The sequence below is a fragment of the Chenopodium quinoa genome, unplaced genomic scaffold, assembly GCF_001683475.1.
Source record: "Chenopodium quinoa cultivar QQ74 unplaced genomic scaffold, ASM168347v1, whole genome shotgun sequence".
Taxonomy (NCBI): domain Eukaryota; kingdom Viridiplantae; phylum Streptophyta; class Magnoliopsida; order Caryophyllales; family Amaranthaceae; genus Chenopodium; species Chenopodium quinoa.
The window spans coordinates 1,075,443-1,096,592 of record NW_018743919.1 but is presented as its reverse complement, the minus strand read 5'-3'; the positions used below and the strand labels follow the sequence as shown (position 1 = coordinate 1,096,592).

At 39.0% G+C, this 21,150-nt stretch overlaps 2 protein-coding genes across 2 annotated transcripts; both read right to left on the bottom strand.

Moving 5' to 3' along the window:
* Nucleotides 1-11,834: 11,834 nt before the first annotated feature.
* LOC110687145 (pentatricopeptide repeat-containing protein At3g13160, mitochondrial-like) lies at nucleotides 11,835-13,043 on the bottom strand. Its single transcript, XM_021863762.1, has one exon. It carries the CDS (start codon nucleotides 13,041-13,043, stop codon nucleotides 11,835-11,837), a length of 1,209 nt encoding a protein of 402 aa, XP_021719454.1.
* A 536-nt stretch (nucleotides 13,044-13,579) lies between these two features.
* Nucleotides 13,580-14,884, bottom strand: LOC110687144 (pentatricopeptide repeat-containing protein At1g55890, mitochondrial-like). The gene has a single exon (XM_021863761.1). It carries the CDS (start codon nucleotides 14,882-14,884, stop codon nucleotides 13,580-13,582), a length of 1,305 nt encoding a protein of 434 aa, XP_021719453.1.
* Nucleotides 14,885-21,150: the final 6,266 nt, after the last annotated feature.

Genomic DNA, 21,150 nt, shown 5'->3' with positions numbered 1-21,150 from the left:
TTGTTTTGTTTATGTATATATTTTTTTGTCAAATTGGTTATTTTTTTTTATGTTTATATTTTTTATTTCCGTTATTAGTATATTCTTTTATTTATTTATTTTGTATTTACTTTTTTGAAGTTCATATTGCACGTTTTAATAAACAAATGTATGTTTTAATTTGTATGTGTGTGAATACTTTTGTATATAATTACGTGTTAGTTTTGTGTTAACTATGTGTAAATTTGGACGTTAAATGTATTATGCGTTAAGAGTGGAAATGATATTTAGAAATTTAAAGTTTAGAAATTACTTTTGTGCTAATTTTGTGTCAAATGTAATAATTTAATCTAATCTTATGTGATTATATTTATATATTATTGTTGCAGGATTATGGTGGAGACGGAAATGATTATAGTGGGATTTTTGTACATGATGGTCTGTTCGAAGATGCTCAACAAGCGGTTGATTGGGCGAAACAGGTTGCAATTAGATCAGGTTTTTGTTTAGTAGTAGCAACTCATAAATCTCAATGGGATGGTAGAATGGATCGCATTTTGAGATGCGACCGTTATCGCAAAAGGGAGGAACGAGATTTCAGTCACGCGATTCGGTTTGATACAAAGGGGAAAGGTTGTGGGTGTCAATTCAGAGTAAAGGTTCGACAACAGCAAAGGCGTGACGGTCGGGAAGTGAAGGGTTACGGTAAATAGGGGTATCACAACCATGAGATGATAGTATATGAAGTGGGTCATCGACAGTTAAGCGGCCTAAGTCCTGCTGCAAAACTAGTTGTAAAAGAAATGAGTGATGCTCAAGTGAAGCCTGCTAAAATATTAGCATCTGTGTTGGAGAAATTTCCTAAAGCCCAGCCAAACCGAAGACACATCTACAACTTTAGACAGAAATTGAGGTTTGAACGGTCAGAGGGAAGAAACCCTATACAGCAGCTTCTACACCAGGCACAAGCACGTGGTTACATGTACTGGTTTGAATCTGATGAAGACACATCGAAGGTGACTCATTTGTTCCTTGTGCATCCTGATTGTGCTGATATGATTTCGTCTTGGCCATCTGTGATTCTGATCGATTCAACGTACAAGACAAACAAGTACAAGTTCCCACGGGTTGAGATGGTTGGGATGACTCCAACGAACCAGAACTTTTTGATTGGTTATGCAGTCATGAAAGATGAGACGGCTGCGAGTTACCGTTGGGTGTTGGAGAAGTTGAGAAATTACATCGGCCCAAATGTTCAACCATCGGCCATCGTCAGCGATTGTGAGGGAGGTCTCTTTGCCCCTATAGCGGAGCTGTTTCCGGAGTCGAGCCATTTACTGTGCACATGGCACATCAACAACTGCGTGAAAGTCAAAGCCTACAACCTTTTCAACAAGAACTTAGATTCAACAAGAATTTACAAGTGTGCAGTCATGCATTTCGGCCTTGGTTTGCATAGTCGAGCTTACTATCCATGTACCACGGTTCTCCCTTGGTGTTCACGTGAGACCGTCATCAGACCGGTAAGAGAGGTTGCTGTTGGATTTCTGGGGCCGTCATACAGACATTTTATCCGATTGGACCTGTCACCCGATTTTCCAGTCCCATCGATCATACCGAAGTGGTACACCATTCGTACAGCAAGCGTAGAGGGCTGGGATGCTATATGACCTTCTATTGTTATTGCTATGTTTTTCCCATTTATTTAATTTTCGTATTTAGTTTTCCCATTTATATGTGACCTTGTATTTAATTTTCGTATGCACACTAATTACAACTTAAAATAATAATTATAAAAACTAAAAATATAATGTCAAATTCTAAAAACTTAAAATAAGAATTTCAAATATTACAAACTAAAAAGATAATGTCAACTTTTACAAACAACTATGAAAATGTTATATAAATGCACTGCCGACAGATCAATAATCCCTCTGTGACGCCCATTGTCACTGCTCAAGGGCCCGTTCCAGATCATCAATCGCCGCTCTGCCTGCTGCATCCGTCATGCTGTCTCTCTTTTCAAAAATTCGTAGTGCCACCTGCGTCATCTTTCCCATCCACTACACACAACAAAACACATAAAATTCAATTACGACGTAATATATGAAAAAAAACACAACAAATGTTTTTTGAGACATACCGCATCGACGACAGTGGGCGATGGGACATCATCATCATCGGCGCCGGCGCCGTACTGGAGGTCTTTGATCAACTTCGGGTGCGAGTGTCGGTTGTACCCTTCCATGTAGTGCTGGTCACACATGGAAGTCACCCCAGTAGGCGGCCTCTGCAGCTGCTCAATCCATATGCGGCCAACCATCGGAAACTGCTCCCACGTGGCAATCATGCTTGTTGGCCATTGGACAACGTACTTCTTCGACGACGCAGATCGGACCGCCTTACTAGGCCATGCTGGTGGAGGAGGAACAACTTGGACAAATCCAAGCTGGCGAAGACAGCGCTGCGGCATGTATGCCTCTACGATCTCACGATACTGAATCAGTCCCGTGTAGAGGGTCCTGGGTACCCTATTACTAGGGTTTTGGCCGAAAGGCATCCAGTTCACCTGCACTTTTTTTTAAAATTAGTAAGATTCATACGATAAACGCATCAAACTATAAAAGTAGAAATAATTTAAACACTTTACCTCTAATGGGGACATCCTGTCAAGCGATAACCGTATCGATCGCAGGCGGTCAATGGACTTCTTCTCGATACACGGACTCTACGCACAGGCACGTGGCTGGCCATCCCCAATAGGAATCGGGTCATGGTGTGGTCGAAACGCCGGGAAATACTCGTATATCCACGTCTGTAACAACGTCATACATCCAGTGATACCTGCAGTGCCGCATCAGCCCGACTCGAGAATCCTAACTAGCGATACATGTACGCCAATGTAGCCGACCCCCAAGAAAACTGGCCTACTCTGTCGGGCTCACAAGCGTCAACTATGTCGCGCGGCCTGAGCTTGTTTCCGCTCTTATCCGGAAACAAGGTACACCCGAGAAGAAGAAAAACATATGCAGCCAGCTAGGTGTCCTCCGTCCTACGTGAAGTGGGGTGCAAACATCGCTGCAAAACGGCTGCGATCTTAACACCGTCGTGATCCCACACACCAAGTGCCGCTGTGTACAGCGCAGCCCTATCCACCGCCAACAGCTCCGCTAGTAAGTCTGCCTGATCCGCATCTGTGACAACAGATGCCCGGTTTCCCTCTACGGGAATCCCAAGGATGGCCTTGACGTCATGCAACATGATCGTCATCTCACCGAACGGAAGGTGGAAGGAGTTCGTGTCCGGCTGCCATTGCTCAACGAAAGCCGTGATCAGCGTCGAGTCAATCCTTTCATGCATGGTGGCAGGAAAGTGACTCACTCCAGCGGCCCTGAATCAGCCGACCATCTCGCTCTCCTCCGGCCAACCATTTACCCAACTACTCAAAAAGTTACAAGTCTTTTCCCGGGTTTGGCATTTCAAAATGCCGCTATCCAAAGCCCTCTCCTAGTCCTCCTAGATACGGGTAACCATGTGTTGTAGAAAGCTAGGAATCACACTCCCGTCTATAGGTCCCCCAACCACCTCACCCCTCACCACCCAAGAATCATTAACAGTCCTCGACCGTTTTCTGCTAATCGCAGACACAGTGGACGTAGATGATGTGCCAGATTTACTAACAAATCTACCATCTCTACCCTTACGCACATTTACCCTATGCGTCTCATACATATCATCAAGCCTCTGACTGAATGGACCGTAATCATCATATGGTCCACTCTGATCGTCCACATCCCCAACCGCATCCTCCTTCTCCTCCTCCTCCTCCTCCTCCTCCTCCTCCTCCTCCTCATCCTCATCATCATCATCATCATCATCCTTAGAATAGTGCACCCGTTCTCTACGAGCCGAGGCCGAAATACCACGGGAACTAACGTGTCTGGGCCCCGAGCTCTCCATTGAGTTGATCGTACTTCTCATAATGTCCATACTCTTCCCAGCCCCAGAACGAAAATACGATGCCTAACACAATTTAAATAACGAGAAATAATAGCAATTGTTATTATTATTATTTATGTTAATAATCTATTTTCAAAAGTATCAACAACAAAAAGAAAAGTACACAATATCGAAAAACAAAATTAAAACAATTGAAAATACACACAAAAACAAAAATAAATAACAAAACATACAATATAAACATAAAAAAAGTAATTAAAAATAAATAAATAAATAAAACAATATACAAATGATGGAAAAAAAATTAAAAACATTACAAAAAATTAACAACCTAATAAATAAAAAAAAAAAAAAAATTTGACAAAAAGAAAATGAAAAATACCCAAAAAAAAAATACTAACAAATTGACATTAAAAAGAAAAGAACACAATATCGAAAAAAAATTTAAAAGAATTGAAAATACACACAAAAACAAAAAAAAAAAAACATGCAATATAAACATACAAATGATGCAATATAAACATGCAAAAAGTAATTAAAAATAAATAACAAAACATGCAATATGCAATATAAACATCCAAAAAAATAACAAATCATGTAATATAAACATGCAATATAAACATATAATATAAACATAAAAAAAGTAATTAAAAATAAATAAATAAAACAACATACAAATGATGGAAAATAAATTAAAAACATTACAAAAAATTAACAACCTAAAAGTAAAAAAATTAATAACCTAATAAATAAAAAAAACAAAAAAAATGAAAAATACCCAAAAAAAAAATTGGAAAAAAAAAACTAAAAAAAAAACCGGAAAAACAAAAACAAAAAAAATCAAAAAAAAAATTTGGAAAAAAAAATTCAAAAAAACAATAAAAAAACCGGAAAAAAATAAATAAATAAATAAAGGGAGGGTGGCGCCTGTCCCAGACGCCAGTGCCACGGCAGTGGCGCCTGGGCAGGACGCCGGTACGACGGTGGTGGCGTCTTACGTGGACGCCGCCGCCGTGGCACCGACGTCCTGCCCAGGCGCCGCCACCGTGGCACTGGCGTCTGGAACAGGCGCCGCCACCGTGGTGGTGGCGTCTGGGCTAGGCGCCGCAGCCTTGTCGCTGCCGTCCAGCCACCTTTTCCGGTTTTTTTTTAATTTTTTTTTAAATTAACAAAAAAATAAAAAACATACCTTTCCACCTCGAAACTCCTTGCTCCGGCCACCGGTGCCGCCACTTCCTTGCCTTGCCGCCTCGACATTTTTAAAAAATATTTTAGAGAGAGAAAGTGAGACTACAAAGTTCAGAGAAGATGAGAGTGTGTTTTTTACTAGAGTAGAGAATAGAGAGAAGATAAAGGTGTGTTTTTTAGTTTGAGGGCAAAAGGGTCATTTCACTTTTAATTTGTGGGCTTTATGTGGAGATTTGCGGGCGATATTTAGCAGTTCACTAGAAATTAGGTTAATGATTTTAGATTGGATTAAAAAGGTTATTGTGATTAAGATAAGATAAGGGTAAAATTAAGAAAATCAGAATTTTTAAGTAAGGGTAAATATGTAATTTTTAGGGTTTTTGTTTACTAAAAATAGAAAGAAAACAGGTAGTTGTATATAACCTTGATCATCTCGAAATGGCAAAAGTTGCAGATAATATTTAACGGATAATAAAATTAAATTATGAAGAATAATGAAACTTAACTGTATTAGAAGTGTGATGTCCAGTGAAAGAATTGTCGCTCAAGGAAGTAGGAATGTAATGTGGAATACTTTTATATATCTTGTGAGAAAGATTTTGCATAAATCTAGCATTTGAAACAATAGCAACAACATTTTTATTCATCAATATTTTAGTTCTTGTTTTTGGTATGGCTCTGAGCATAAACATGGCTAATTAGAGCTGTAAAGATGGCAGTTGGATGTCTTATATGTTTTGGGTTTATTCTATGAGATATTTATATTTTGAGGTGATTATGTTGTTGACAACGAGCAAAGGAAAATGCTAAGCCAGATACATTTATAGACACATACAAAGTCATCAACATTCACAATTTTTCACAAACTAATAATCACCACACAACAAGAATTTACGTTATTTACCACAACAAATTAATAAAAATCTGTATAGTACTCCCTATATATGTTCCATAATAATTAATACACTTTAATTTTTTCACTATTTATATACTTCTAACCTTGATTATTGCTTTTCAGTAATATCATCAAACGCAATTAGTATCATGTAAAAATGTTTATAACGGATAATAATGTAAAGTTTAACAAAATTAAGTTTATAAGAATTTATTAATGTTTAATTATATACTTGTATAAATATGGTTAAACTCATGTATTAACATATGTGTTAAATTTGACGGTATTAATTATTATGAAACGGAGAGAGTATTAAATAAGTAGAGTCCATAAAACACAAATAATGACCAATAGAATGTTTGTTGATCGGTGAATGTTCAGTGAAGGTCCATCGACATACTAAGATCTGTGCTTTCTTCAAAAAAGAATTGACTACAACTAAATTGTTGTTACCAATTTTTTAAACAATCGATCGAGGATTGACGGGTAATTAGTAGGTTATTACTTAGCCATTAATGGTGGGCGATCTTACTAAGCTTTTGAATTATATTATTCTCTCTATTTCGTATTAATCGCAATATATTTCTTTTTCATCTGTTTTTAATAAATTAATTACAACATTTTTTTTGTACTAACATATTAAAAAATAAAAGTTGTCATATAAAATGTTGTTAAATATTTGGTATATATTAATATAAAATTTCATTATTTCAATTTTTCATGATGTATAATATTAATTATTTATATATAATAATAAACTAGTCAATTGAAAAACATTTTAAATATAATCGTGTTAATTATTATAAATCAGAGTTATTACAGTATATATTTTGAAAAATTCACATAAAAAAGATTGGAGTAAATCGTTTCAATATCGCTTAACTCCAAGGAGACATGGAGTAATCTAATAAATCATACTCTTTATCAACTAAACTATAATTTCGAACTATTGGTTATGGCGTAATCTTGAATCCACCAATAGAAATGCTTTACCAACTCAAAGTTTTATCAACAAAACTGTACTCCGTACTTAATAATGCAAAAAAACGTGTGCATATGCATTTACATGTTCACTATTCCGTACCCTACAAGATGTGACACACTCAAATTATTTTTCATCCCTTCCATATTAATATTGCATAATAACTAATGAGGTGCTCGTACGAATTCTGTTTTCTATTAGAATAAATTAATTTTTTTAATAGTAATATCTTTATTATATGAAGTATAAGCAAAAGAGTGAGGTGATGGTGTTTTTCTAATATATGGAATATATAAATAAATTTAAAAAAATAAAAATAAATAAAAAAACTTAATCAATCCATTCATACACATAAATTTCTATCAATAAAATAATTTATATAGTGTACAATCAAAATCATTTCTAAACTGAATTTAATAGCTAATAACAAGAGAGATAAAAAAGAGAGATAATTTCTTCAATTAAATACTACCCATGAAATACGGAAAAAACATGAAGGTAAATCAGAATATTTGGTGGGACAATTTTGTATTGGATTTACACAATTGATTGATCATAAAGTAGCATTGAAAAGATGTCACAATTCTCACAATACTACAATAGTCACAAATACAGTACTTCGTACTTTATGATAGAGTGATACTTTCCTCAAAAAAATTAAAAAAATAAAACAATTGAGTGAGATTGATGCAAAGTAGCCTCCCCCCACACATTACCACAATTTAAAGGAGAAAATTTGCATGTTGGAAGACTTTCTATCCAAGCTACACAGATCAGTAGACCACGGTTAAAGAAACTCCACCATTTTAGAATAATTAACACATTGGACTTTTTTAAGCCCTATTTCTAAATAATGTTGGAAAAAACTCCAATTCCCTAAATAAGGCCACTCTTTTATTCTTGTAGTGGATGTGTTGATGAGATTGGGTACGTGATTTGGTAGCTTTGTAGGTTCAAATTTAAGGTTATATATATATATATATATATATATATATATATATATATATATATATATATATATATATATATATATATATATATATATATATATATATGTGTGTGTGTGTGTGTGTGTGTGGGGTAATTTACAAAATGCAAAATTTTAAAAAAAAGTTCTACAATGAAAACTATGTAACAAGTTCACACATGCACCAATTGTACTTTATGTACTTCTAATCATTAATTCATTAAGTCCTATGAAAACATAAGAAATAGACACATTAATAAGGGATGGAGGGGAGAATGAGGAATAGCTCAAATGGTTAGAGCTTCCCTTCCGACTACAGGATATCCTAAACACTAAAAAAAAGAGGGTGGTTGGGGGGGGGGGGGGGGAGGGATGGATGGATGGACTACAAATATTTTTTCTTTATTAAATAATGTGTGAGTGAACCACAAAGGCAATACTAATTACAAATGAAGGTGTAAGGATGTGAAATCTGTGACTTATTACTTATTATATTATCAAGTGGGGTGAGCAAAAATTTTGGGTACCCGGAATTGGAACCAAAATTGGAGTAGAAAGGTTACAAATAACCCGGCAAACGGGTCGGGTCATTTCGGGTCGGCAAATATTCGTGTCGAGTCGGGTCAATTACGGGTGAAAGTTCGATTTGCGGTTTGGATTATAGCCAAAACCGAATCCAAATTCGATTTTGGATTTCTCAATCCAAATCCAAACCGAATTAAGATTCGGTCCAATCCAAACCAAATCGGTTTTTCTAATTAAACTCCTATCCAAACCGAAATTTTTACCTTTCTTTCGCAACATTCAAACCCAAAATCTGACTTTACTGAGAAAATTCCTGCAATCATTCAACCTTTTCTTGTCAAATACCTTCTTTGTTAGAGAGTGAGATGTTGAGAAAGGAAAAAAGAGACTTAGGTTTATTTTTTTTATTTATTTTTTTTGGTTTATACTACGTAAATGAAAGGGGAAAGGGATTGAGATACTTTGTAAAAAAAAAAATTGGGCTTAATGTAATGGGTTGAAATTTTGGTTTTAAATTTTTTAAAACCTCAAACCGACTCTGAATCAAAATCCATATTTTTTAATATTTCCAAACGGATCCAATTCGAATTAAAAAAAAATTCAAACTGAATTACTAATTTGGTTTGGTTTTCGGTTCGGTCTTAATCTGAATTACTTTCACCCCTAGGTTCAATTTGGATTTCGGGTCAACACTTTGGGTTGAGTTCTCGGGTCAAGTTTGGGTTGAGTCAATTTGGGTCGGGTCAGTTCAAATTTGGTGTCGAGTTAACTTTCAATACCATTTGTCGGGTTAATTTCGGGTAAGGTCAAGTTTGGGTCGAGTCAAATTCGTGTCGGGTCAGTTCGAGTCAGGTCAAGTTCGGGTTGAGTCACTAAAAGTAAATTCAATTAAAAAAAATAGTGGGAAAGCTCCTTATTATTTCAAAAATAAAGTTTATAATAATGGAAAATTTAACAACAAACCAACCTTTGCCCCATTCTCCCAAAATGGACCAACCTTTAAATCTTCTCAAAGTAAACCTAAATTTGCATTTATTCTCCCAAAATGAACCCAATAGGTCACCTTACCTGTTATATCAGCTAAAAATCCATGTGTCATTAAATCATTGGTCAAGGTTTTTGTTTTTAATTTTTTAATTTTGATAGTTTTTTTTAAAAAAAAAGAAGAAAAAAAAAAAACCAAAACCACCCTTTCCCACCACTGCCAGCCACCCCTTCCCTTACCGGCGGCCGGCGGCCGGCGCCCACCAATTCCCCCGGCGCCGGCGACCTCAACCATTTGATTGTTTCACCATCAGATTTATGTCTGAGTTCCTGGGCAGCTGGAAGATCTGAGCGGTGCAAGCTGCGGGCATTCGGATCCTTCGACCTCGACCTTTAACCTTCGTATGACGGTCCTTTGATGGCCGTTTACGCACCAAAGGAGGAGGAGAAGCGAGTGTAAGTACGTTAGAGGGTTCCACCTTCAACTAACGCCGTCAGAATTATCGCCATTGGTCCACTGGCGGCCCAACCCTCCTCTTCATTCAAATCCATCTTCTTCTTCTTCTTCCTAATTCTCTCTCTTCGATCTCAATTTTCTGACTAATTTTACGGAATTTAATTCGTTCTTTTTCAATACAAAACAAAATTAATAAAACCCTTAACTTCTCAATCTTCCAATTCTTCTTTCTTTCTACATCAATTTCTCACTTTTTTCGGTTTAAGGATTGTCAGTTTGGGGGTTTCATAGGGAGCGGGGTGTAGTCGGAAAATGCAGTGGAAAGGGAGGGGATGGTCGAAAATGGGAGGTGAAGGAGGATGGAGAGTGGTGGCTGGAAAGGGAGGAGAGGTGGAGGAAGGGGTGGCTGGCAGTAGGGTGAGGGGAGATTGGTCTTTTTTTTTATAGTTATTTTTAATTATTTTGTTAATTCGAAAAAGATAATTAAAGGTTTTTTATTTAAAAAAAAAGATAATTAAAGGAAAATTTAAAAAATGACCGGTTGTACAGGTCATCGGTCATTTGGGTTCATTTTGGAAGAATAAATGCAAACTTAGGTTTAATTTGAGAAGATTTAAAGATTGCTCCATTTTGGAAGAACGGGACAAAGATTGATTTATTGTTTTTAAATTTCCTATAATAATTAGGGGAAGAAAAAAGTAAATTTTTGTTAAAAATAAATAAATAAAACGTGGTAGTTCACCATTTCACCCTATTTTCTTTGAATATCAGGTCATTTCGGGTCGGGCCAATCAATTCGGGTTTAAACGGGGTGGGTCACTTCGGGTAGGGTCAACTTTAAGTTTCGGGTCCATTTTAGGTCGGATCATTTGGACATCGGGTCACATTCGGGTCAACTCCACGTTGGGTTGGGTACGGGTCAGGTTAGGTTAGTTTAGGTTCCTGTCATTTTCGGGTTGCGGCTCTGGTCAGAATTGTCAAGTCTAGTTACCAATGAAGGCAAGCTATTAAACATTGTTTCGATTGAGAGAATTGGAGGGAAAGGAAGAGAAGAGAAAAGAAGGGATTCATCCTCCCTTATTTGAATAACTTTTAATAAGAGATAAGGGAGAGGGAAGGGAAGGGAATTGGAAAGATTCATTTTCCCTCCTTTTTTAATAAACCAAATCCTTCTAGTGTTGGAAAAATTTAAAGTTAAAATGTAACCTCACCTTCTCCCACCCCTTCCATTCCTACCCCTTCTTCCCTCCCTTCCCTTTCTCTTCTACATTGCTAACCAAACAAACTATTAGATTGGTCACTATATCCAAGTTTGGAAATTTCAATTCCTCTTGTTTGTGATACTTGGGCTTCAGCTTTGTTCAGAGTTACAGAGTACATGGCATCATCTGTAGTTGATCAGATTTCTCTTCCACTTTGCTATACAAACAAACCGTTAGATTATGCTGCTTTAGCCAATCAATGTACCTTATGGTTCTGTAAATATATGGAGTAGCTGTCAACATATTCATATTAATCTTGAATAAGATACTCAGGTGAAGAAGGAAGAAGACTAGTATATTGCAAATATTGTAACAAACTACCACCCAGGATGCATAGATTACAACTATATGCAAATGTGTCACACTAGTATACAAGATGTGCTAACAAGTAACAGTCATAATGTTTTTGCAGTTGCTTGCCATTCCTTCTTCACAAGATCATACAAAACATATAAGATCAATAAAAAGATTTTTTGCTACTAGTTTGGGCCATAAGGAGTCACAAAAGGCAATGATACAACCGCAAACGTGCCTTAAGTCTACATCTTATACTCTTAATTATTGCCTGATTAAAACCTTAGTTTTATCCGAACTGGTTTAACACAAAGACATGAAAAAATTTATACTCTGAAGCTTCAAAGGAAATAGCGCATAATACCTGTAGGCAATACAAGATCATAAGGAAAATAAGTATTAGACTTTCCAAGTCCGACAAGGACCTTCGCTTCCTCCATCATCGACTTCTTTGTCAATCCATCAACTACCTTCTGCAACAAAGACTCATCAACTGAGCACTGATGTCTAAACATCCTCTTGGACGCTTGATACGCTAAGCCATAATCGCCCTTGTCGCATAGAAAAGGAACAACGGTGTTGAATGTAACCCTGTTTGGAGAACAACCGCTGTTCAAGAGCTCATAATACCATAGTCGAACTTCATCCAAATCATCATTCTTACATGCTCCTAGAATCAAAGCATTGTAAGTACCCACATCAGGTTTCAGTCCTTTACTTTCTAACTCTGTGACAAACCCCATCGCCTCGAAAACCCTGCCATCATTAACAAGTCTTTGCACCTTGAAGTTATAGCTTAGTACTTCAGGAACAACACCCTTTTCAATCATCCTTTTCCAAATCTTTTCACCTTCCTCAAACCCCTTATTCTCATAAAACGCACTAAGAAGCGTATTATACGACACAACACTCGGGTTTAAGCCATTTTTCTCCATCTCATCAAGCAATGATAATGCATCATCAAACAACCCAAGTTTACACAGAGCATGAGCAGCTGTATTATAACAATGTACACTCGGTTTAATTGTCAACTTAGAGGGCAACACACGAAAGAGCTCGTAAACCTTATCATATTTCCCTGAATTAGAAGCAGCTCCTAAAAGGGCATTGAAAGATTTGAAATTTTGAACACAACCTCGTTGAGGCAATTCGTCGAAAACCTTGCGTGCATGATCAAACAAACCAGCTTTCCCATACAAGTAAATAAGGCGAGCAGCAAATGGTTCTCCAACAATGTAAATTTTCTGGGATTCTAATGCTTCTTCAATTAATGTATTCTGTTTTGCAAGAGAAAGACGATGAATTGTGTTTTCGTAAATTTTATGCTTTTGCCTGAAATATTTTTCTTGAGACAAAAAATTGAACTTTTGTACCAATTTTGTAGGGTCTTTCTCATCTAAGAGATCTTTAATACCCAAATTAATGGCTTGATATTTGGAAGAATGTGGTAATTCAGTGGGTTTTGGGGTCTTTGATTTAATGGAGTTTGCTGCGTTTCGAGTTGAAGAAAACAGGCCATGAAGACGAGTGCATACGTTGGATTTTGACATTGTGTTTTATAAAAGTGTGTTTTTCAATTGGAAGTTGGATACAAGTATAATTAGAGCTTAAAACTAACTGAAAACTGGAGTTTAAGTGTTTAAATGAAAATGTAACTGTGTCTTTAACTTTTTTTTCACATCAACTCTGTTAAGACTTAAGTGTAAATCCCTAGGCCATTAATGGTTATCGATGGAACGGGATGGCATCAATTCGATTTAGTTTGTTTGTCATGTTGATTTATTTTCAATTTGTCTAAATTTGGGCAGTGTTCAAATTTGGTTAGATGCACTCGTGTTTGAGTTCAATTCAAATTATAGTGTTCAAATCAATGACAAGCGCCATACAGAAGCACTTGACTGATATCCAAGACAAGCGCCATGCTTGTATGTGCAACAAGGTTTACTAAATCAACAAGGTAAATTGTTCCGCTATTTGTTTTGATCATATGAAATCACAAAGAGTTAATGACACAAATGAGATTCAAAACCCAGGTTTGAAACTTGCAACTAATGCCAAAAAAAGAACCTTACATAAGCTAAAACAGTTAACATATGAATTTAGTCACCAAGCTTGAACTGAAATAGCCCATAATACCAGTAGGGGGCAATACAAGATTATAAGGATGATAACTGTTAGACTTTCCTAGTCCCACAAGGATCTCAGCTTCCTTCATCATCGAGTTCTTTGCCAATGCATCAACCACCTTCTGCAACAAAGACTCATCAACTGTGCACTGACGCCTAAACATCCTCTTGCACACCTGAAATACCAAGCCATAATCAACCTTATCACACAGAAACGGAATAATGGTGTTCAAAGTAGCCTTGTTTGGAGCACAACCATCATTCAAGAGCTCGTTATACCATCTTCGTACCTCATCCAGATCATCGTTCTTACACGCTCCTAGAATCAAAGCATTGTAAGAACCCGCATTGGGTTTTATTCCACTAGTTTCCAACTCCATGAACAGCTCCCTTGCTTCAGAAATCTTTCCATCTTTGACAAGTCTATGCAGCTTGAAATCATAGCTGATTACACTAGGAACCACCCCACTTTTTATCATCCTTTCCCACAATTTCTCACCCTCATCAAACTCCCCCTTCTCATATATCACACCAAGCAGCGTATTGTACGTTATCACACACGGTTTCACCCCATTGTGCTCCATCTTGTCAAGCAACGACACCGCCTCATCGATCAACCCGAGCTTGCACAGCGCCTGAGCAGCCACATTATAACACCCAGTCGACGGTTTGATCGACAACTTCGATGGCAGCTCACGAAACAGCTCATAAACCTTATCAAAATCCTCACAATGATAAGCAGCCACTAAAAGGGCATTAAAAGTTTTGGCATTCTGTTCTAAACCTCGTTGAGGCAATTCGTCGAACAGCTTGCGTGCATGATCAAACAACCCAGCTTTCCCATACAAATACATAATCCGAGCAGCAAATCCTTCCCCATTAATGTATTCTTTCTGGGATTCAAGCGTATCTTCAACTAAAGAAATCTGATTAGCAAGAACAAGTCGATGAATTATATAATCATAAATTTTATACTTTTGCCTGAAATACTTATTTGGAGACAAAAAATTGAATTTTTCAACTAGTTTTTGTGTGTCTCTCTCATCTAAAAGCTCTCTAACACCCTTATTAATTACTTGATTATTAGCTAAGGCAATCAATGGCTGTTGTTTTGGGAAAATTGGGATTTGGATTTCTGATATTTTTGTTGGTTTTGGTACTTTTGGTACTTCTCGTGTTTTTGGTACTTTAGGAAATTTGGGTTTAATGGTGTTTGCTGCAGTTTTAGTGAAAAAGCTATGGAGGCGAGCGCATGGTTTGGACATTTCTGTTGATTGTTACTGTTGCAGGTTTAAGCTACTACAGGAGGGTTTAGGAAGAATGGAGGTTTTGAATGGAAAATATGGGACAAGAGGGAGTAAAAAAAATAAGGTACTCCCGTATTTTAATAAACCTAAATTTGCATTTATTCTCCCAAAAAAAGAAAATGTTTATAAATTACTACTAAGATTCGGGTTGGTGGAAAATTATGAAACTTGGATTTCCTTTGATTATGGGTCGGCTAGTTGGACACTTAGACTTGTGTCACTAAGCTCGGTCTCTATCTTTTGCTTTAGTAGGTCTTTGATACAAACAACGATCGTATATTGGTTCATTTAGCCAGAAAAATCGAAATTTCACCAAACTGTGAAATTTGCTACTGTAGTTTGTGAGGATTGTTAAACTTGTTATTTACAATACTTGATTTGAACTTGAATTGAACCACAATTGGCACAAATGTATCCCTAGCCAAAACAACAAAATGACTTAACTTAAGTTGGCGTGATTATAATAAAACTCTAATCAATCTGAATGGATACATACTCAATATATATGGAGTAACATAATAGTCTAATAGATTTGTTAATTACATTCTTCATAGATGTACTTTGTCATCCAAAATCCCATATTTGTCATCCAAAATCCCATATTTGTCATCCACATCTCATAGTTGTCCTTAAAGCTGGATATGGGTCGTGCCAGCCTGCGGGCAGCCCAGCACGGCACGCTGGTCGGCGTGGCACGACACGGCCCGCCAGCTAGCCCAACACGACACGCTGGTCGCCAGGCGTGCCATGGGCCGCATACAAGCCAGCCAGAAAACAAGCACCGCACGGCACGAGCCCGCCGTGCTGGCCCGTTTTTTGGCACGTGAGCGGCCCGCTAGGCACAGCCCGCGTGCCAGCACGGCCTAGCCCGCTGTTTATAGCCGTTTTACATCATCTATAAACGGCTATTAGAGTCGTTGCTCTTCTTCCCCTCTACCGACTATTTCTCCATTTTTTTCTATAAATAGCAATTTCACTTCACTTCTAAATCATAATTCAACTCATCTCTTCTCTTAATCTCTTATATTCTCTAATTATTATTTATTAATATCGAAAAAAATTAAAAGTTTGTAATCGTAATTAGTGGAAAGCGTTGAAGCACAGTTGTAAGATCTAACTAATTTTTATTATTGTTGTTATTATTATTGTTATTAATTTTATTATTGTTATTGTTATTGTTATAATTGTTGTTATTAATTATTATTATTGTTATTGTTATTGTTATAATTGTTGTTATTAATTATTATTATTGTTATTATTAAAATTGTTAATTTGTTAATTATGGCATCACCAAACATGAACAACTCATCATCCTCTAGGAAAGCTCAATTTGTTCGTGGTAATAGTTCTAGGGAATCACCTAATGCAATGACCCCCCCCCCCCAATTTCGAGTTCGACCAATGACCCTGGAACCGCCCCCCTAGGGTTTGAGCAATTTAGGCATGGTGGTACTTCCGGCTTTCAATCCTATAACATAAATATGCCTGGATTTCCACAAACCCAATTTCTACAAAACCAATTTCCACCACAAAACCAATTTCCACAATTCGGTCAATTCCCACCTAATTTCTTTGACTCACAAAATTTTTATACTAGCCAAGGTAGCGAACAAAATAGCCTTGCCTCCGAGTCTACTACTCAACAACAAACCCCTGAATCTACAAACACGATCCGTAACACACAAGAGCAATGGTTAACAGAACAAGACATGGTAAATATTAAAAGTTGCAAAAGTGATGTATGGAGTTATTTTTTGCTAAATAAAGAACAAACAAGAGCAAAATGTAAAAACATGTAGTAAAATATACTCGGCCACATCCAAGGCCGAGATGGGACACTTAAGTAGACACTTTAAAACATGTGCACAACCATCTAGTGATCCAACCCAGCCAAAAATTTCTCAATTCCATCCACACGGCTTTACCTACAACTATGAGAGGGATAGGGATGAATTAGGGAAAATGATAGTACACGCCGAACAACCTTTTCTTTTCTCCGAAAGTGACCCATTTAACACGTACTTACATTCATAAAGCATTACAACCCCAACATAAAAGAATCTCTAGGAAAACCGTTCGTTCGCCGCCATGAAAACTTCCTAGAGTACAAAATGCGGTTACAAGACGAATTGAGTAAACTTAATTGTAGAGTGTCTTTGACTATTGATTCTTGGGATAGTGGTTATAAATATCAATATTTATGTGTGACTTTCCATTGGGTAGATGATCAATGGTTGTTACAAAAACGAATAATCCATTTCAAAATGCTAGAATACCCCCACACCGATATTAACATTGCTCACCATTTAATGGAAGCTATAAATGAATACAACCTTTGAGAAAAAAATCATGTCTATAACATTTGACAATGCAACCTCAATGACATATACTGCTAATTTAGTGAAACAAAATTTAACCGATGTAATATTAGATGGTGTTTCGGGGTTTCTCCTGTGTCCTGCGGGAGAGTTACAATTTCGAGACTGGCTTGCTGACCGACTGTACCTGCAAAACAACGAAACTTTGGTTGGGTGGAGTTCCGCCTCCGACGATCAAATTAGAATTCGTTCGAAGTGAATAGTGCGGGAATTAAATGGTTTTCTCTCTGATGCAGAGAGAATAAATGCTTGTTTGCTTTTTGTGTTTTTGTGTTTAATTTTCTGAATACCCAATAAAAGAGGTATTTTCCTCTATTTATAGGGTTGTGGAACAGTGTCCCTGTCAAATGAGGATTAGCCACATGTCAGCTTGGGATTGGCTCCCATTGACCCTTTCTAGGACTAACACGTGTCAGCATCTGATTGGGCCACGTGGCTTGGGTAATATTACCCTAAACATTTTCCCCTCACAGATGACACGTGGCGTGCCACGTGGCATCTGTGACATGGCATGCCACGTAGCTTAATAGTGACATTTGTCACGATCTGGGAAGGGGACGCTTGGTCTCCTTCCCTCCTTTTTTTTAAAATGGGGGGGGGGTGACGGTTCGTCTTTTCCCTCCAATTTTTTGAATTCGAGACAGGGGAAGTGACGCTTCGTCTCCCCTTACTTCTATAAAAGAAGTCCTCCCCCCATCATTCGCTCCATTTGCAAATTCCAAAAATCCTTAGAAAAAAGAGCTTTGATACCGGCTGCTTTTATTCACAACCGTCAACCTTCTTTCTAATCAACCGACATTACGCCTGGGTTACATTTGATTCAAGCTTCTCTACGAACGCCTGAGTCAACCGTCAAAGTACTGAACAGCCGCTCATCACCGCTTGAGGTACTTAGACGTCACTTAGCTATTTATTCTTATTTTGGCCTACTCACCCGGTTTTTGGGTTTTTGCTTTTGAACCACCCCCATCCGATTAGTAACCGCCTGGGGTACTTGTGTTTCATTTTTCACAAAATTGCCTGATCAACCGGTTTTCTTTCTTTGCTTTCAAACGACCCCCATCCGGTATAAACCGGTTGGAGTATCTCTGGTTAATCTTCCAATTTTTCTCAAAAGCTCTCAATCGATCCCCATCCAGGCTTATCCGTCTGGGGTGCTTTTGGGCAAATTTTTAATTTGCTGCTTTCTTTTCAATAGACCCCCATCCGGACGTTTCCGTCTGGGGTGCTTTTGGGCAAATTTTTAATTTGCCGCTTGCTATTCAATAGACCCCCATCCGGACGTTTCCGTCTGGGGTGCTTTTGGGCAAATTTTTAATTTGCCGCTTGCTATTCAATAGACCCCCATCCGGACGTATCCGTCTGGGGTGCTTTTGGGCAAAATTTTATTTTGCCACTTGCTATTCAATAGACCCCCATCTGGACGTATCCGTCTGGGGTGCTTTTGGGCAAATTTTTATTTTGCCGCTTGCTATTCAATAGACCCCCATCCGGACGTATCCGGTTGGGGTGCTTTTGGGGCAAATTTCATTCATTTCGGGTGCTTATTTGCAGGGAGATCATCCGGGTAACCGTCTGGACCATCTTTAGGCAGCACCCTTGAAAGATCTTCCTCAATTTTAAACAAAAAGGTACCGTCCCTACCCCTTGTACATTCTTTCTTCTTTTACCGGTTGCATAGTCTTTGGGTAGTGAATGGACTCACCAAACACACACACGGCACGGTTTAGAGCCGAAGCCAACCGGTCGCCGGACACGGCAGAGTCTAGGACTGGGGGTGCCGTCTGGGGGTCGTTGGACCACCCTAGATCTTCTGAGATTCCAACCGTCTCTGTTAATGTGCAGGACCGGATGGCTCGGACTAGATGGACGACCATTCACCTAGAGTACCAGTCTGGGGACTCAGCCGATGCTCCGGTTGAGGACATGCCATACGACCGACCGGGTACCCCTAGTACACCCGGGGACCACATATTAGAGGAGCCAGAGAGCTCCGGGGCAGAAGGACCTGCCCAGTCATCCGGCTCAGAATCAGCCGGGGTACCGGATGTCCCAATTGAAGACAAAGAGGCCTACATATGGCCATCATTAAATAACCCCCAGGAGGCGTCCGTCAGCGCCCGGGACCTGGTCACCCTAAACGCCACCTTCCCGGCATTTTTGGCGAAGCATCCGGTAGGGGACGGATGGGAAGTGATTGTTCCGCCAGCAAACGCAACTGTCGTTTGGGACGACTCGATCCCCCATGCGGACAACTACTTCGGCTACTACGAGGCAGCATTTAAAGCAGGCCTCCGGTTTCCCTTACACCGGGCCATCCGGGCTATCTTGAGGGGATATGACCTGGGAGTATGGCAGTTGACGCCCAACTCCTGGGTCAACATTCTTGGGTACATCGCCGCCTGCGAGATGCAGGAGGTTACGCCTAGCTGGGAGGCGTTTGCCCACATGCATTATCTCAGCCGGGCTCCTAGCGGATGGAATGCGTGGTACACTCTCACCACGCATCCGGAGTTCCTAATGACGCTTGACAAGCCGTCAAAATGGAGCAATTGGAAGAGCAAGTTCTACTTGGTCTCGTCTCCCTCTCTTCCAATGAATCGCCGGCTGAGATTCTACAATAAGAATCCGGCACTTCTGGGGAGGAAGTGCGCCTTACCAAGGGTCCCGGCAGATGCCTGGGACCAAATAATGGAGCCGGGTCTTTTTAAGAAGACTACGGTGCCCCTGGCTGATGGGACCGAAGCCATTGTACCCAACCGGTGGGTACCGCATCCGGAATGGCTGAAGGATGACGCCTTCTTGTCCGCCTGCGGCCTGAGTACCATGTTTAGCAGACGTAGGTTTATTTACAACCGGCATCTTTTTAACCGTCTGTATCACTCCTGCATATTAACTTGTTTTCTTCTTTTTTGCAGAGAAAAGTCTAGACATGGTGCCTCCGGAAAAGACACCGGTTAAACCAGCATAGGAAGTCCGCAAGGAATTCCTGGAGAAAAAGAAGGCCGAGCTGGCGGCCAAAAATGATGGGGTAAGCACCGGCTAAGTATTTCCGTCTGCATGCATTTTTTAACAAATACCGGATGTATATCCTTTTAGCAAATGCCGGATGTATATCCTTTTAGCAAATGCCGGATGTATATCCTTTTAGCAAATGCCGGATGTATATCCTTTTAGCAAATGCGGATGTATATCCTTTAAGCATATGCCGGATGTATATCCTTTAAGCATATGCCGGATGTATATCCTTTAAGCAAATGCCGGATGTATGTCCTTTAAGCAAATGCCGGATGTATATCCTTTAAGCAAATGCCGGATGTATATCCTTTTAGCAAATGCTGGATGTATGTCCTTTAAGCAGTTGCAATTTCATCTTTTGCTGGCTTAATACTAACTGTATATTTTATTTTTGCAGTCGAGGAGTCAGACTGTTCCCCGTTCTCTAAGGGCTCTAATGAAAAGGCCGGCTGAGGTCTCAATGCCACCGCCTCCGAAAACAGACGGGTTGAGACCCCCGCCTTGCCTCCTGCCCAAACCTCAGCCGGGAGGCAAACAATAGGTGGAAAATCCCTGTCTGCCACTCCCGGTTCAAACACCGGGTCTTCTGGCCGGATGGTTGCTGTGGCATCCGGTTCTGGTGCGGCTGGGGGGGGGGTTTCAGCCCCTCCACCTGAAAATCAAGGTATGGACTTTGCCTTTGAACCCCCCTAGCCGCTTGGACCTGCTAGAGTCAAGTCCCAAGCTACCCAGTCCGGGGACTCTCATGCCAGCCGGCAGAACGTAGGAGGCGCTTATGCTCAATACTTAACCCATACGTCTCTTAATGCAGATGTCTCCCGTTGGCCG

Bases quoted from the DNA above. Each gene is read 5' to 3' on its own strand.
- LOC110687144 (XM_021863761.1), bottom strand. From the start codon at position 14,884: ATGTCCAAACCATGCGCTCGCCTCCATAGCTTTTTCACTAAAACTGCA.
- LOC110687145 (XM_021863762.1), bottom strand. From the start codon at position 13,043: ATGTCAAAATCCAACGTATGCACTCGTCTTCATGGCCTGTTTTCTTCA.